We start from the raw sequence: 16,801 nt of genomic DNA on the forward strand, positions 1-16,801 counted from the left end.
AAATACTTAGTCAGGTGCCGTTCTTGCCGGTAGCAACCTAACGTTGACTTAGCTCAAACTTAAGTCCATCTGAAGTGGGCACTTTTCTCAACCTCATTTAAATTTTTGTTTTTCGTGCGGTACCGGTGCGCCGATTTTGTTTCTGACAGATGAGACCCTGGATTTGATGCTTGATTTGCTTTTTTAATAAGATCAGACTCACACACACACAAAAAACTTCGGGATCTTGTCAGTCCATGCACTGGTTATTTTTTAAACTCGTACAGTGTTGCTCTGTCGTGTCCGCTGTTCAGAGCAGAGGAACTTCTCTGTTGTCGCTGATCCTGAAGTAAGATCACGGTGGGCCCGCAGGTTTAAATTTCAGAAATTATGGACATGGAGGTCATAAAGATCAGTGATGATAGCAGAAACGTAGAAGGAAGATTCATAAGTGCCGGTTTTGACGACAGTGAATTAATAATTGAAGTTTGCTCGGAAATCATTGATGAAGATGAGGCCGAAGTGGTCGACGAACACGATGAAATTTCCACTCAAAGTGAGGATGATCATGATGATGAGCGCAGTCCTGTAAGAGAGATCGATGAGATTGTAGGAGAAAACGTGGAAGAGGTATGTTACATGTAGAAGAAGGCCTAGGCCTTTAAAGAAAAGGAAAATTAATCCTACTTTTTTGAGGATTGCGAATTTGGGACCAAATTAGGCCCTAAGCCTAGTTCCCATACCATGTAGAAGTTAAAGGCAATTTTAGGCTTAGGGACTGTTTTTGAAAGAAGGAAAGAATTGGAAATGGAAAGAAAGTGTGACCTGTCGACCCAGTTAGGCCACCTGGTCCCTCCCCTTCTCTTTGACATGTCTCTTTTCTGTCACATAGGCCTAGGCCTATTGAGCGTGATCGGTCGACCATGAGTCACCTGGTCCCTCTACTGTCCCTCTCTTGTAAACAAAACAAAACAGATCCACACCTTCCATCATTTTCCACTGATAAGCTTGGACTTAGTTAATGTGGTTAATGACCAACATTAGACCAATGACAATGTTAACATGGAAACAAAAGTAGCCCAAATCACTATGATGTAGGCCTAGGCTTATCTGTTGATCATGTGTTATTTAGCAGAAAAATTCTAGGCCTGCAGTGGGTTCCACATCGGATGAGGAATATGATGAACTGTGTGATGCAGTGGAGAAGAGAGCAACAAAACTTGCTGATAGTCCTGGTGAGTTACTGATAGTCCTGGTGAGTTACTGATAGTCCTGGTGAGTTACTGATAGTCCCGGTGAGTTACTGATAGTCCTGGTGAGTTACTGATAGTCCTGGTGAGTTGCTAATAGTCCTGGTGAGTTGCTGATAGTCCTGGTGAGTTACTGATAGTCCCGGTGAGTTACTGATAGTCCTGGTGAGTTACTGATAGTCCTGGTGAGTTGCTGATAGTCCTGGTGAGTTGCTGATAGTCCTGGTGAGTTGCTGATAGTCCTGGTGAGTTACTGATAGTCCTGGTGAGTTCAAGGGACATAGGTTTAGGGCTACTCTTTGAAAATGGAAAGTTTCCTCAGAAAAATCGAAAGGCTAAGTTGAACAGTGAAATTATTCAGGTGTTTTGACTATTTTTCAAGTTAAGAAATGGTAGAATTGTCCACTTTTTCCTGGCAAAAAGGTTCCTTCTCAGCTTTTGGGGGATTGTATAATTGGAAATCAAAATAATTTATGTCCATTAGTTTCATACTTATTAAAAAATTAAATACCTTACTGGTGCTTAATCAAATTCAATAAAACAATTTTTCTAAAAGAAGGCTATTCAGTGAAAATGGCTTTGTGGTGTGATTACCTATGCATAGAATGTGCTCGAGATGAAGACCTGGAGAGTCTACCCAGCCACGAGGAAGAGCTTCAAGATGTTGGGCAGCAACAGCAGCAAATGGATAACACGTAAGCCATCTTAAAAAAGTTATCTACCCCGAGCTGAAGTGCACCATCAATCGCCCAAAGAAAGACAGGTGGTTACAAGCGGGTTCTTGCACGTGCTCTGTCTGCGTGTACGCAAAGACCATACAAGCCGGAAAAAATTAGTCACGCGTACGCAGCGTCAAACGTGCATATACTTGCACGCCTCATGGCGCGCCTATGTGAATAGTACAAAAAATAACACCCTCTTTTGCTTCGCTTGGAGCAGATTATACATGTATCTAAAGTGACTGAACATTCTACACATTTACAGGCCTGGCTTCCAAAAAATTTCAAAGAAAAGGAAACTTAAAATTTGGGAAAGTACGAAAATCTGGGAAAGTACGTAGAGGTCTCACTGAATTTGACAGAATCCCTCCAAAAGTGCTCAAAGTTCTTCAAAAAGAAGAAAAATTGATATTCCTGGGAAAAATAGATAAAATAAAAGTGGGGCTTTATTGGTAGATTTGAGGTTTTATGCCAGGTTTGGAATTTGTACCCCTTCAAAACTCACCTTTAGCATCTGACTCTACTTTTTCGATATTCAAAATACTTCTCAAGAGAAGTATACCCTTTGTTGATTTCCTCGTCGCAGACACATTGACCTTGTCACCCCAGAGCTGAGTGCCGAGGAAAAGGAATCCATGCCCATGCCTCCGAGACTGTCTCACAAGAAGTCCCTCAAGAAGAAAAGTCCATCGGCTGAGCACAGCAGAAAAAGTGGCAGGAAGCTGGATTACCAGAGCTCTAACCAAGGTACGAAACTCTGACATTATGATGCTTCAGAGTTGATGTCTGGTAAAGTTTTGCTAGGTGGCACAGATTTGGATCAGTTTTTAAAATCTGGGCAGACATGTGTCATGCAAGATTGTTGCTGGTAGGAAAGTAGATTCTTTTCCATTGCTTTTGACATGATTGATGTAGGAACGTGCAGCTCTGCTTAATTGTTGCATGATGAGAATGAAACGTCAGTCACTCCAACTGTACAACTAAAGATTACTATCAGATCTCAGGGATTTTAAACATACGAAATTAAGTAACACGCAAATCAGGTCAGTGATTTTAATGCAGTTTGTGAGAAGATTTCTGAAATTCAGGTCTTCAAATGTTAAATAACTTGTTAAAAATTCATCCTACACCTACCATCGATATCTTTGGTGTAAACCCTACTATATCCAATAACTTCACCATAATCTTGTGATTTCTTGCTCCCTAAAAAATTTGAAGTGCCCGAGTACAGAGCTATACGGAAGAAACTCCTTCCAAAATCTAACCTCAAACCATCCAAGAAAAAAACAAAGCAAAGCAGTAAGAAGAGGAAGCTACAAGAACGTACTGTCCACCAGGAGGGTACCTGGGTACAGTGTATGCGCAGTGAGTGCTTGAAATGGCGCTACCTGAGTGAAGTCACCGATCCTTCTCTGCTACCCGAGTACTGGGTTTGTGAGATGAACACAGGTAGGTTAAAGTTTGCACTCTAAATACTAATCAAGTACTTTTTAATCAACTCTCCGGGAATTGTGGGAAAATGGCATTAGTTGTAGAAAAATTGGGTTGCCGTTATTATGCAGTTTACTTGTACCTGTTCTTAGTTTTTCTGCACCTTGTATTTGTGGGAACAATTTTTGAATCCTCTTCTAATGATCCTCAGATCCCCATCACAATTCTTGCGAACATCCTGAGGAAGATTACCACTCATTAAAGTTTGTCTTCACCAAGTTTGCCGAGGGATCCATTGTATGGGCCAAGATGCAGGGCTACCCATGGTGGGTGTACAATATATATTTCTGTATATGGCTTATAGAGTACTTGTACCAACTCATAAAAGAAAACATTTATAAACCCAAGGGCTTCACTTTGCACTCGATCATAATGGTACATGATTTTACTTGGGAATTGTGGCCCCCAAAGCACAGACCGCAATCGTTAAATTTTGTTAAAAGTAGCTTCCAGTTTCATGGTGCAATTGTTAAATATGAGAACTTTTTTGTAATGCTTCTATTTTCAAATTGAGAGCTTTCCTGTTTTCAAGATCAATGTATGCCACCTAAGAGCTCAAAATAGAAGCTTCATCTAGAGGTAGACAAATCTTGCTTCACTTGTGTTTTTTGTGATCACCACAGGTGGCCAGCAATGATAGAGGAGGATCCAGACACCGGAACTTACATGGAACAAGAGGATGAGAATGCTTACCCTGTGAGTGTCTAAAGAATTAAACTCTTGACACTGCAAATTCTAATCCATGTGGAACTCTCAATTTTGGAAATTTTTTTTCGAGATTACAGTATGCTTTCAAAATGATATAGACCTAGGAACAAATACTTGTGCAGGAACAAACACTTCAAAACTTGAATATCTAGCATTTCTTGTATGCTTTGAGAATGAATGGTGCTCTCCCTAAATTTGAAAAGGTAGTTAAAACTCAGTTATTTAAGTTGGCTTTCTTTGACTTAGCTTAAAAATTTCAAAAGTAAAAGTTTTTAACCTACCTGTGCAATAATATCCTGTTAGAGTGGTTCATTTTATTTTGCGTGGTTTTCCAGCTTAAGGATGCAGATCAACAGTTGCCTTACTGATGACGCCATCTAGCTAGTGTTTGAGAAATCCAAATTTTAAATTGGTTTTGATGTTTCCTCTTCTTTGCTTCAAGACCCACTACCACGTTGTGTTCTTGGACAGGAATGTCTCCAGGACCTGGTTGAAAAGCACTTTTATCAAGAAGTATAACATTGGAGAGGATGAACAAGTAAGATTTATATCCTATCATCACAAAGATGGTTCTAGAAAAGAGCCAATCTGCTTCGAGCAGAAGCACCCCCTCATTGGTTAAAAAAGAGCCACGTTGGTTGGGAGTGATCATTTTGTTAGCAGCGATGCGACTGCACCACTTGCATTTCATAGTTGTTGGTGTATCAGCGATGCGCAGTTACTACCAATGGAGCTTCCATTACTGAGAAAATAGCACCCTCTCTTTCTCCTGCTCCAAGCCAACGAGGTCAGTGCCTCATATTCAAGTTTTTTCCCCTTGAGATGTACATGGTATTGTCTCAAATAATGTTGATTGATAAAGATAGCATTTCCATGCATTTTATCTACTTCAGTCAACATGTCCGTCCAGGCGTTTGCTGAAATAACTTCATGTGCCAACGAATGAATTCTTTGAATTTGGTTGTTAGGTGTGGATGACGGTTTACTTTTTCTATGGGCAACTGTTTATAATCCTAAACATGTTTTTTTAGCATATACCTCAGCCTTCGTTTTCACTTCTGAAAGTGATTTACAGTTGTTAAGAGAGGTTTTGCTTGACAAACTGGTGTTAGTTGAGACTAAAAACTACAAAAGGACCCACAGTTTTGGTTTTATTGGCTTCACAAATGTCAGTGGATTCCTTTTGCTGGCATACTTCCTCTACTGATGTGTCAGATTTTTTTCACTTTTCAGTAAAATCAAAGTTCATACTGACCTGCCAAGTTAATGCTCTCGCTGGAGCAAAATTTAAAATGTCTTGTGTCAAAATGATATTTGCATTGACTATCACTGTAACAGACATATGCAAAGGGCAGAGACTACAAGCATCAGGTTAGCCAAGCTGTTGCCAGAGCAAACAAGGCTCTTTCCATGAATATACAGGTTTGTGTGAGAGTTAATTTTTTTTTCACTGTCAATACACGCATTTTGATTTAAATACGGTAAAATTGAGTTCTTTAATTATGATGTTTATACTTAGTTAAGACAAGAAACTTCAAGAAGAACTTGATTCCCTAAGAAGAAGAGCTGTTTTGTGTGCCTGCATCATCAAATTTCTGAAGACACTCACACAAAATTAATAAAATAGTGACAACCTAGGCAACGTCTGTCAACAAGCGATACTTTCAACCAGTCTGTAGAGGTGTTTTATACATGTATTGCTGTGAGTTGTTTGAGTGCTACTGTCTCCCATGTCATTATCAGTATTTATACATCTTGTCTGTGGTTCATGTTACTTGATACTTAGAAATCTTACTGCGGCTGTTTATAAGTTGCCATGGTTCTACTTAATTGAGAATTTTAATTACGGAATGCCTTTTACAATTTGGTTTTCAAAAGGTGCAATTTCTAATCTTGCAGGAGCGAATATGCACATTTGGTTTCAGTCACAACTTTAAAGGCAAAATTGTGGATAACTCACAAGAGTCTGCACAAGGTGGGTACTAACATTCACAAAACTAATTTGCTAAAATCCCAAGTGAACCATTTCTTGTAATTTTCAAGTGATTCAACTTTATTTGGAAAAGCCTTGAACTGTGAAATTACAACAAAACCTTCAATAACTATTTTTCAATCTTGCGACAGAGGAAACTATAGATTGTGACGCTGACCAAATCGAGTCAGACGAGGATGGTGATGCCGAGTTGAGTCTTGAGATGCTAGGCCTGGATGTAGATGACATACTGGAGGAGGCAGAGGCTTTACTGAGTGAGGCAGGAGAAACAATACAGTCTCTACAGGAGACTTCTCTCAATGAAGGTAAGAAACCTCCTGGGAAACATGTAATATCCAAAGAACCATCTGTAAGATTTCTTTTTTACTCAAGCGATGAGGAGACCCCATTTATCGGTTTCAATAGCCTGCTTTATTTTTTCACCATTTAAGTATCAAATGCAGTTAGCCTGTTGTGATACATGAGTTCTAAATGGTAATTCCACTGTTTTCATACATGTTATTTCATCCTCTTTAGAGGCTAAAAAGGAAACTAAAAAGAGAAGGAAATCAAAGAAGGCTGTAGACGTAGAGGAATGTACAGGCCAAATAGAAAAGGAAGAAAAGAGTAAAAGGCAACGTAAAGATGTATCTCCAAAAGATGCTGATGGCAACAAAAAGGAGAGAGAGAAAAAGAAAAGGAAATCACGTCACCATCACTCAAGGAAAGAAGCCACAGTTGTTGATGACAGCACAACTTCCGAACCTCAGGAACTGACACAACCCAAGATCAACAGCAACAAGATGAAAAGAGAAGATGGTTCAACAAAGAGGGCTGAGAGGCCTCGGTCCAAGAAAAGCTGTTTTCTCAAAGACACAGCAAAAGATAGTCAAGGGGAAGACAAATTTAAAGTAAATCAGTCTCACATAATTGATACAGATGCCAATCCAAACGAAAAGAAAGGCCAAAAACCAAGGGTAAAGAAATCAGCTGTTGAAGTAATATCCAAAACTCAAAGACTGATGGCTCCAGCTGTGATCTTGCCAAAGGCAGGAGAGTTGACTGAGAGAAGCTCCCCAGAAGACCCATCTGAAGAACTACAAGAATTTGGTAAAAGTGATCCAAATGCCGAACCAAAAGAAAAGAAAGTCAAAAGACCAAGGATGAAGAAGCCTGCTAACAATCTTGACCCCAAAGCTAAGAAAGTAAGAGCAAAAAAGCAAGGTGCCACACAGCTGAACTCAGAAAACTTCGACGAGACTGATAACCCAAAAGAAGGATCAAAGACAGTTCAAGAAGATGGGAAAAGTGATAACAGCTCCAAACCAAAAATCAAGAAATCAAGAGCCAAAAAGCCATCTGCCGACAAGCCCAGGACAGAAGATCTTCAGATGGTTACTCCAGCAAAGAACACAGCAAAGTTTGCCAACAAGACTAAATCTCAAAAAAATCAAGAAGCAAAGGCCAAAATAAATTCACATGAGGGTTGCCCAGAGATGAAGTCGGCATTCGAACCACCATCCAGAAATACAAGAGAAAAGAAACCAAAGAGGGCATCATTTGCAGTTCCCCTTATAAAGAAAGATAATATGCCATCTGATAAGATTCAACGGGAAGCAACTACTGAAGATGAACAGACTGATATCCTCAAAATCCAAACCAATGATTCTGTGATCACCATGGAAGTTGATGAGGATATTGAGAGAGGTCTTCATTCTCATCCAAAGCAGCATGAGCTTGTTACATCTCAGCTCACCAGTAACAGGAGTGGCACTGGAGGTGATGATATGACCAGACAAAAGGTGAAGAAATTTAGCATCAAGACCAAAAGCGATCTATCCTCTCCCAATTCATCTACCCCCTCATCGGGAATGCCCTCAACAGATGCAAACCGAGGATCTAAGCCCAGTCCAAGTCTAAATCGGGATGCTGTCCACGTTTCTTCAAGTCAAAAGACAAGAAACAAGAAGCCTTGCAAGAGTCCATCCAGGAATGGTGCCTCCCAAAAATTCAGCATCAAACATAAGACCCCAATCTTGAAGGATCCTTCAGCTGGGCCCTCTCATTCGACATCAGGGCAACTGACGAGCAAGACAAGTCCAGAAATCAATAGGAATGACAATTCGGCTGCTGGAATTGAAGCACCAAGTGTAAATGTGCCCATGGGAAAAATGAAAAAATGTGCTCCCAAGAAGTTCAGCGTCAAGCGCAAACCACAACCAGCAGCTCAAGAGGCAACCCGCTTAGAGCTGGGGATTGATGACAAGGACAGCATTTCTCTTTCTCCTCCAAAGAAGATGAAAGCTGAGCGATATAAGATACCGGTTGAGGACAAAGAAGAGTTCCACCTTGGTCTGAATGAGGATCTCATTGTAGACGATGCTGCTTTGGTGAAGGAGAAGCAAGGAGATGGGAAGGATGATGGGGAGGATAGTGATGACTTCAGCATGGAAGATCTGGAGGACTGGCCTGAGAATTCTGAGATGGTTGATGAAGGAAAGCAGGGAGATCCTAACAAACTCAATGGTCTGACTACAATTGCAGATGCTAACTCACAGCCTGTTGAAGTAGTCGAGGAATAGACACATATATCCTCCTATGGGCATCATAGCCTTTTTATTATTTGAGTACCTTCTTGTTACTAAAGGTTGATTTGTTCATTTATTATGTTGTGGTTTTCCTTCAGTTGTCGTGCAGATGTTAACTTTAATGAGATGGATCACCAACTAAGTCCTTTTGCAGTGAGAAAGCAGTTCTTTCTTATCAAGTAGATTTGTGAGGGACTGGCCGGGGCCCTTAAATAAGATAATCGAGTGTAAGAGGCAAAAGAACGAAGTACTAAATATGAATAATCAGTTGCCCATGTAAAGATGTTTCTCTTTGAAGGACACTGCTACCACTTAAGTAATATGCCAGATGACCTGCCTTTGGTCAGTCTGTGAGTGATGTTCTGAGCTATCGACTCCAGATACAGCATCAAATTTACCGATAAATACAGAGCTGTGTGTATAAAATCATTCACAAGAATTTGGAAGATGAAGTTAAAACCAAATGAAACATCCCAAGTTTATTTTACACAAAATGAGTGTTGTTCAAGAGTTACCTTGTTGCTGTTAGCTGTTCCATTTGGAATTGTATGAGCTTTTGGAAGTTGGTTGGTGCGATCATTGTCTGTCTTAAGTATATAGCACTCGATACTGAGCGCTTAATTTATTGAGTTGCAGTGGAAAGAGATACACCACTAGGTAGAAGGAATTACAGAATTTTATTTGACGGTGCTGCTGGAAAGTGCAGATTTTAACTGTACATTGAAACTCACCTGCTGTATGACAATATTTTATTGTTGAAATAAAATCGTTTGAGGAAACAAAACGCGTCATATTGTTTGTAATCTGCATATTAAATACTTTAAACAATTCGCACTCTTCAGTAAATCATTCGTAAATCAGAAATTTGCATGTTAATCGCTCTGGTTGTGCCTGAAAGGTCGCAAAACCACCCTGCACGAAACATGTATGCAAGCTGCCGAGAAAGTAATATAGCGCCCTCTATCAAGAATTTGTCGTGCGGGGTATTCGAAACTGCGGGAAAAACCTAGTCTGTCTGTTGCCAATTACAGCTGCCTTCCTCTTCTGCACGGTTCACAAAACGACATCCTTGTAGCCTCAACCCGCATGATTACCCTCTACCTGCATGATTACATTTTCCTGGCAACTCGATCTATATTTGAAAATTAACCTTATGGGGATTATCAGTAGACAGAAATAGCTTCCAAAGGCCCGCCTCTGTCAAACTCACACGGTTGACATAGTTACAAGAAGTGGGTCAGATGTTTCGTTACAACCACGAACAGCGGAATGAGAGAGCCACGGGGGACTAATTTCAAAATGACAAATCATCCTCGTCCTACTCTTATTCATTTACAACATCCTCTGACTGCCTCTAGTCCTCTCAAGAAAACGAAGACTTTTGTAACAGGCGATGCCTTTCCCTTGACCGAACTGGAAGGCTTCACAGAAATTTCCTGCAATCATGCTCTGTGTTGCAACCTACACGGTTTTAAACAATTACGCCTATTTAGGGATATTCAGTGTATTTATTGTAAATGTTGGTCCGTGAAGCAAACTTATCTGTGTGTGTTTGTCTTCACACCACATTTCGACATTCCCATTCGCGAACGGAAAGAAAACTGCAATAAGACATCCATCGAATCACAATCCGTTGTTCGATCACGAGCAATAGACTGGCTTATTTGTCATCTTCTGATGAGGCCTGATCATGTTCATCGCATTTCCTCGATCTGCCCTTGAAACTAGCGTGTCCCGTCCCATTGACGCGTGGTTCCGGATTGCCACCAGCAACCACTTTTTGTGTTTGTTTTTTTACGGATGCCGGCTGACTGTGTGCGCGTGACAACAGCATTGAGCAAGAAAGTTGGAAATCCGATATGTCTGATGTCACTTCCTATACGGAAAGGAATCATCCTCTAACCACGGTTTTGACTGGTACAGTGAAAAAAGTCATTTGTTTCAGAGGTACGCATACTTAAAACAGGATTGTTTACAAGAAGTTCAGTGTGTTCAAAGTATACCGTTGGAGCCGCACACCCTCCAAAATATCTTGCCACGTTTAGAACTAGTCTTCTACTTCATCACCGCTTGATGTCGTTTTCAAGTTGATATGATCTGGTGGGAAAAGGCCTTGAAAAATAACAGTCTGTAATTCACGACTTCCCACATCCGCTTTTCTTTTCCTTGTTTCGCGGTTAATTAACAATACGTCATTAATTCAGCTGATTTAGGGGAAATTCCTACTAAATAGAAAACTGGAAATTCGGATGTTTAACCTACTCTAATCCCTCTTGCGACTCATCACTTTCCTCTTGGCCATGCTCTACGGAACAGGAAAGTCCTCGCCTGCACTATTACCCTAGATGGACTCAATCAACCACCCACTCGGACCAAACGACGTGGTACGGCATGGTTCGGAGTTCCGGCTCAGTAAAACCGGAGCGTTCCACCTTTCACCCTTTGAGATACTTTACCAAGAAAGGATTTGCCGAAACATCTTTATGTGAGCGAGTAAAGAGAAAAGTTGCAATGTTTTGAGTCGATGTATTGGAATTATTAGAATTCCATGAAAATGTTTCGTTCCCATGGGATCTACGGCAAAGTGCCGTTGAGATTAGCTGTATCTCTTCCACGTTCCCTCATAACTCTTTCTGTATTTGCCACATTACCAATGTTAATCTAGCAAAGAGCAAAGATAATCACTCCAAGTAGCAACCGTCCAGTACACAATCCACACGCTGGACGGGGCAAGTTGAGGGCACACCCTCTTCTTACAAACTCTCCCATCCTGTCCCCAGAAACATCCCTCGCAAATTGGGACCTGGTTACGCTGCCATTTTTAAATAATCACCTTTATCCTCAGCTTACCAGTACCAGAGACTTTACTTTGCAAAGAATGTGGCGATTGATTCCCAACGATGTTATGTCTGGAGTTTCTAATACCGTGTTCGGTCGTGTGGACCCGAAACCAACAAGTTATTACCGGGAGGAACAAGACAGCAACAACGTGGTTGATAGATTACACACTCCTCTCTCGTGTCCGCGACAGCGGGATCTACGTGCAGGCGGAATCCTGCACTAGCAAAGGTCAACGGAAACTCACCCTGAGGGAATACAAGGTCAGAGGTCAAATACATTATGAGGTTGATGTGACGTTAGTCAGGTCTAGTGCCATTAAGTTACCTTAAATAGCACTAAAACTAATGTTGATATTGTGCATGCTTTTCCTAAGGATCGTCAGTACACATACCACAATACAGTAACAATTCTCTATCATTGCCACTTCATTGATCTACACCCGGATATTATTTATAATCTGGGTTTGTTTCATTCGTGATTTTCCCAGTTCTTATTGCATTCTTAAAATTATGTTGCATATTTGAGTGAATTCGGTTCTTTATAGAAAAATAAACTGGCTTTTTATTTTTATTGTTTGCCATAGCACTGGTCTTATTTATGGACTCGTGCACTGTACCATATGGGGATTTATACTGCATTTAATGGCGTGTCAAATAAAAACCCAATGAAAAGCGGGATTTAAAACGGAAATCGATATTATCTTTGAATCAATGCCCCATATGCCATCAAAACAGGCTCTTTTGATATCTCTTACCTAGCGATTTCGGTGAAATTTTATCGCAGCCGTAAACGCAGAGCTGGAGATGCGCCGTACTTTCGGCGCTAAACTTTTGACCTATCGCTGAATGAAATCCAAAGCCACAGTCACGCCTCCTTTTGGTGATGATTGGATGTACGTTAAATCATCCGCGCCTACTTCCGTCATTAGACCAATCGTGATTCAGGTTTATATTGATAGGCACTAGCCAGGAACCAATAGAGATTGAGATGCATAATGCATGACAGGTGCATGTATTGCCGGTACGATGCGCACACATAACACACCGCTACGCGTTCACCCACACATCGCACACCACGCACACACTTATCGACTATCATTTTGTCATTGAACTCAAGAGAGAAAAGACCTATGATCATTCGCTTCTTTCCTCAGCTGGAGCTTGAATTAACACGAAACTCGTCAAAAAGTTGGAATACTCCTTGGAAATCCCAGGTGTATGTGGTTACAGCAGTAGTTCATGTCTTCTACTGCTGCGCAAAGATTTTGAATATTTCTCGGATTGCTAGAAAATAGAAATTTTGACGGTACTTTAGCGGAGAGAAGTTGGGAGTATCATCAGCCGACGTTCCAGTCATCGTCATCGCGCACCCAGCAGGAATATCGTTCTTATATATCAGTACAAATATCTTAATCCTCTTTTGAGCTTTCGTACAAGATTTAACCACTTTGTGGAATCAACCAATTTAGCCAGCAGTCGTTCGTGAATACTAAACAGGTTCGTGACAAGACAGCAAAGTTTGACCATCATCTGACTTGTTCGAATTGGGTCGTTGGCAAACCGGTGAAAAGGTAACTGGATTGCTCTTGAGCCATGGCGAGGAGTTCCGTCTTCTACCTGTACCTCGCCGTAGCGGTGGTGGGATTTCTAGGGGAACTAAAGCTCGTGGGGACCCAGTACATACAACCACAGGGTGGAATGAATTATATGGACCAGCAAGGTTACCAACAACAGGGCTATCAGCAGCAGCAGTCCCCAGGTAGACCCTCAACAGGAGCCTTGGAATCTATCCCAGTAAGGACATCGGGGATTCCGATGGCGTCGTCGGGCAATGAACTGGGAGCTGGAATGTAAGTCCTCGTGTCCCTTTTCAGATACCCTTTTTCTGAGAATGATAAGAAAAGAATCCCAGCCAGATATGCCCAAGTCATAATACCATGACTGTCTACCTCACCAAATGACTTTCGGACTTTATAAAATGCCCAAAAAAGTTGACGCAACTTCGATCATCGTTCATCCTTGCTGTATATCATGTCTATGGTCAGAATTTATTGCATTATAAAAGTAAACTAGGAAGCTTTGTATTGAGTATTTTGACATGTTTGAATTTGTTCGGTAAATATTTGCATACAGCTCAAGGTACTTATCGCCATGTCTTTTTGCTAATCTCGTGTCTGGGGACGTTAATCTGAAAAAAAAATCGTAAAACCAATTATTGTCGTTCCATTTTGAGGGTCCCCCTCTGTTGTGAGTCCGTGTTTCTTTCTGCATACACAATGTATGCAAGGTTGCGACGTGCTACCTTGCGTAACAAAATGACATTTGGAATTAACCGCCCCTTACACCAGCGTACACTCCCAGTCCCGTGTGTCGCAGTGCATGCCTTGTTTGGAGGCAGTGGTCAGGTGTTTTTCTTAGCTCTTCTTCATTGCGCCTTTTGTGAAGAGGTTCCTTTGTACAGTGTGTTTAGGGCTTACCCGTAAGCCGAAGTGGCATTGAAAAATGTACTTTGATTGTGCTTTGTCACGCGAGGTGCATAGCGTCGGCTGAACTGCCTCGAATGCTTGGTTCACCCCTGACAAAGCCTGTTGATCAACCTGTGTTAACCTCTCTGCAGTTTTCAATGGTCATGCAATTCTGGTGTTGCGTCCCGAGACGCAGCTACAAAAATTCGAGCTGTTGTACCCCTAAATGCACCTTACTAAAAGTGCAAGATTTTTCATGTGGTTTCTGTTTATTGTAAGCTATTAGTATTAGTCAACTTTGAGGATCATTGAAATCAAAGGAAAAATTTTCTTTTCATTTTTTTGTGCTGTCTTTGGCAAGCTTTTTTCAAACCCTAATCTTTTTTGTGCCTGTCTTAACTTTACACGTAAATGTCTGATATTGTTTGAATACACCATGTGATAATAAAACTCTCATATTTAACTTTTTTCCAGAAAACTGAGAAGTATACACCTCAAAGATGGAAATATCTAATGATAAAAAGGTAGAATTGACAGTGAGCTGATGTAATTTCTGCATTTCAATTTCTTTTCAGGCCACACGTTTGTCCTTACCAGGAGCCATCCATGATTGGCCACCGAAGGCCGTGCGTGAAAGCCTACACAAGAATGGTCAAAGTATGGAGGCCTAACTGTGGCTATTCAGGGCAGTGGTGCGTTGGCTACGAGCGCAGGTAATAATACACAGAACTCACAATTCAGTGAGTTCTGGAACGAAAGTTGGTAAACCAGTCTTGGGGAAGAGTTCCGTTTATAGTCATGCAGTGGTATACACCGTATTATCCGCCATCAGAAAGGGATAATTTATTTTTAAGAGTCATATGTAAGACTAGGATGGAAAAGGTCGAAGCTTTTACTTCGAAAATACAGGGCATTTTCAGACCAGGCTCCTCGGGTTTGTTGACAGAGTGTCAGATAATGTTTGTGTAACTGTAAGGAACTCTTGCCCAGTCTTGCATGCATAAACCACAGATCTTGGATGATGAATAATTCATTAGTAAGAAGAAAGTTTGTATGAAATGACGTGGAAATTATAAGCAGTTCCATTAACTTTTATTTCTATTTTCATTTTTGAAATACTTGTTTTTTGCTGATGAGGAGGTTAACAGCACGGCCAATTCCACTTATGTTTGGAATTTGCCTTAAAGCGCTCAGGCATGTTAAACTATGACTTATAGAATGACAGCTTCACAGACAGACAGACAGAAGAAATGCCTATCTTTGGACTTAAACCAAGCAACTACAATGTATCAAGAATCCTGACCCACCCCCAGGACTCCGCCCACTCCCAAATGCAAGTGTCGCCCAACCACTTCGCTCAAAATGTAGGTCACTGGTATAGCGACAGTGACTGATCACGAAATCCAGCCCACCGGAATCGGCCATAATTGATGTAATTTATGGTTAGTTTCAAGTCTGACACGAAATTCAACTCCCTTTGCGATTTCCTGCAGAGCGCACCATTGTTGCCACCGCTGTCCCGACACAAAGGAGTAATTTTTTATTTTTTCTTCCGAGGTTGCCCACAGTGTGCATGACACTGGGGAATTGGTTGTACAGTTTGTGACATGCTGTGTGTTGTAGTAACCTTTTCACCAGACAAGTTTCGAAAAAGGCTGTTGGCCAGCTGTTCGGACCATTTTTCACCCTGTCAAGAAAAACTAAAAACTTATGACAGAAAAGGAAGTAACCTCAAAGAGTACATTCCTGTAATCTTTTCTTCTGTCACACAGCTGAATCCAACGTTAGATTTAGAAAAAATATGTTGCGTTTAACTTCAGTACAATGTATTGAACAGTGTCAAGCTTTATTGATATTAAAATCTCTACTGAAGATTTCAGTGATGATTTGAACAAGCTGATGGGCTTGAAGAGCACCTCTAAAGAAAACATGTTTTCTCTTACTTCATCTGTTCAAATAAATATGGAAGCGTCCAAACTGAATGCCGTGTCATTTATCTTCAGAGCTCAACTATAACAAGCTTAAAAGGGCATTTTTCTGTTCATGCCAAGATGCGAATTCTGAATGCAGATTGTATCATTGGGAGAAAACAGAGAAAAAGGGGAACCTACATCCTTTGTGTAGTGGATAATTCCCTTATGCATGCCAAACAGTTGCCAAGGGCTCGCAAGAATTCGCATCTTGGCATGAAGAGAAGAAAAGCCCTTTTAAGCTTGTTATAGTTGAGCTCTGAAGACAAATGACACTGCATTTGATTTGGATGCTTCCACATATATTTGAATAGAAAAAATCTGAAGAAAACATGTTTTCCTAAGAGCTGCTCCTTAAATCGCATAAGTAATGACATTTTTGTTGAATAAGTGGATTGATTGGTTGAAACTTAAAAGACTTTACCACGAAATGGAAGGGCGGTTCTTCTAAAATTACAACTGACAATATTTTGCTTCAGTACTTCATGGTATGTTCTATTTAACAGGACTGCATATTACACGTCATACCGGATCGTCTACGAAAATTCATACGTCACCCGCTACAAGTGCTGTCACGGTTGGTCACGATTCAACGGTGAAGCCGGCTGCATGTATCGTAAGTCACATTGCTTCAAATTCTTGCTTGAGTTAGTTCTTTGGTTGAGATACATGATACTGATAAAGGCAGATCCCCAGTGTAAACATGAACAGGAAATGCGTAGTTAAAGACATATTCGTCTACAAGTGAAGCATTCTGTCTATACATGTACATGCATTTCTTTTTTTTTTAATTCAAGTTAGTGAAACTGATGCATGCAG

At 40.8% G+C, this 16,801-nt stretch overlaps 2 protein-coding genes across 4 annotated transcripts in view; both read left to right on the forward strand.

Annotated features, from left to right (window-relative positions):
* Window positions 1-37: 37 nt before the first annotated feature.
* On the forward strand, window positions 38-9,491 carry LOC110984614 (uncharacterized). Of its 2 annotated transcripts, none has more exons than XM_022244973.2 (12): window positions 38-609; window positions 1,115-1,214; window positions 1,834-1,924; window positions 2,535-2,695; window positions 3,167-3,397; window positions 3,591-3,705; window positions 4,063-4,135; window positions 4,590-4,685; window positions 5,486-5,569; window positions 6,047-6,122; window positions 6,272-6,445; window positions 6,657-9,491. In XM_022244973.2, the coding sequence occupies exons 1-12, from the start codon at window positions 370-372 to the stop codon at window positions 8,699-8,701; spliced, it is 3,486 nt and encodes a 1,161-aa protein (XP_022100665.2). In that variant the 5' UTR covers window positions 38-369; the 3' UTR covers window positions 8,702-9,491. The 2 variants fall into 2 exon arrangements, with proteins under 2 accessions (XP_022100665.2, XP_022100664.2); XM_022244972.2 differs by having other exon boundaries at window positions 39-609; window positions 1,112-1,214.
* Window positions 9,492-12,496: 3,005 nt separating this feature from the next.
* Window positions 12,497-16,801, forward strand: part of LOC110984563 (uncharacterized) — a 95,555-nt gene continuing 91,250 nt past the window's right edge. For both annotated transcript variants that reach the window (XM_022244870.2, XM_022244872.2), the window contains exons 1-3: window positions 12,497-13,397; window positions 14,588-14,725; window positions 16,489-16,598. In XM_022244870.2, coding sequence (XP_022100562.2) covers window positions 13,141-13,397; window positions 14,588-14,725; window positions 16,489-16,598 — 505 coding nt within the window. In that variant the 5' untranslated portion in view covers window positions 12,497-13,140. The remainder of the gene's footprint in view (window positions 13,398-14,587; window positions 14,726-16,488; window positions 16,599-16,801) is intronic.

The sequence above is a fragment of the Acanthaster planci genome, linkage group LG16 (genome assembly GCF_054643075.1).
Source record: "Acanthaster planci isolate LZ-2023a linkage group LG16, COTS_SCS, whole genome shotgun sequence".
Classification (NCBI taxonomy): domain Eukaryota; kingdom Metazoa; phylum Echinodermata; class Asteroidea; order Valvatida; family Acanthasteridae; genus Acanthaster; species Acanthaster planci.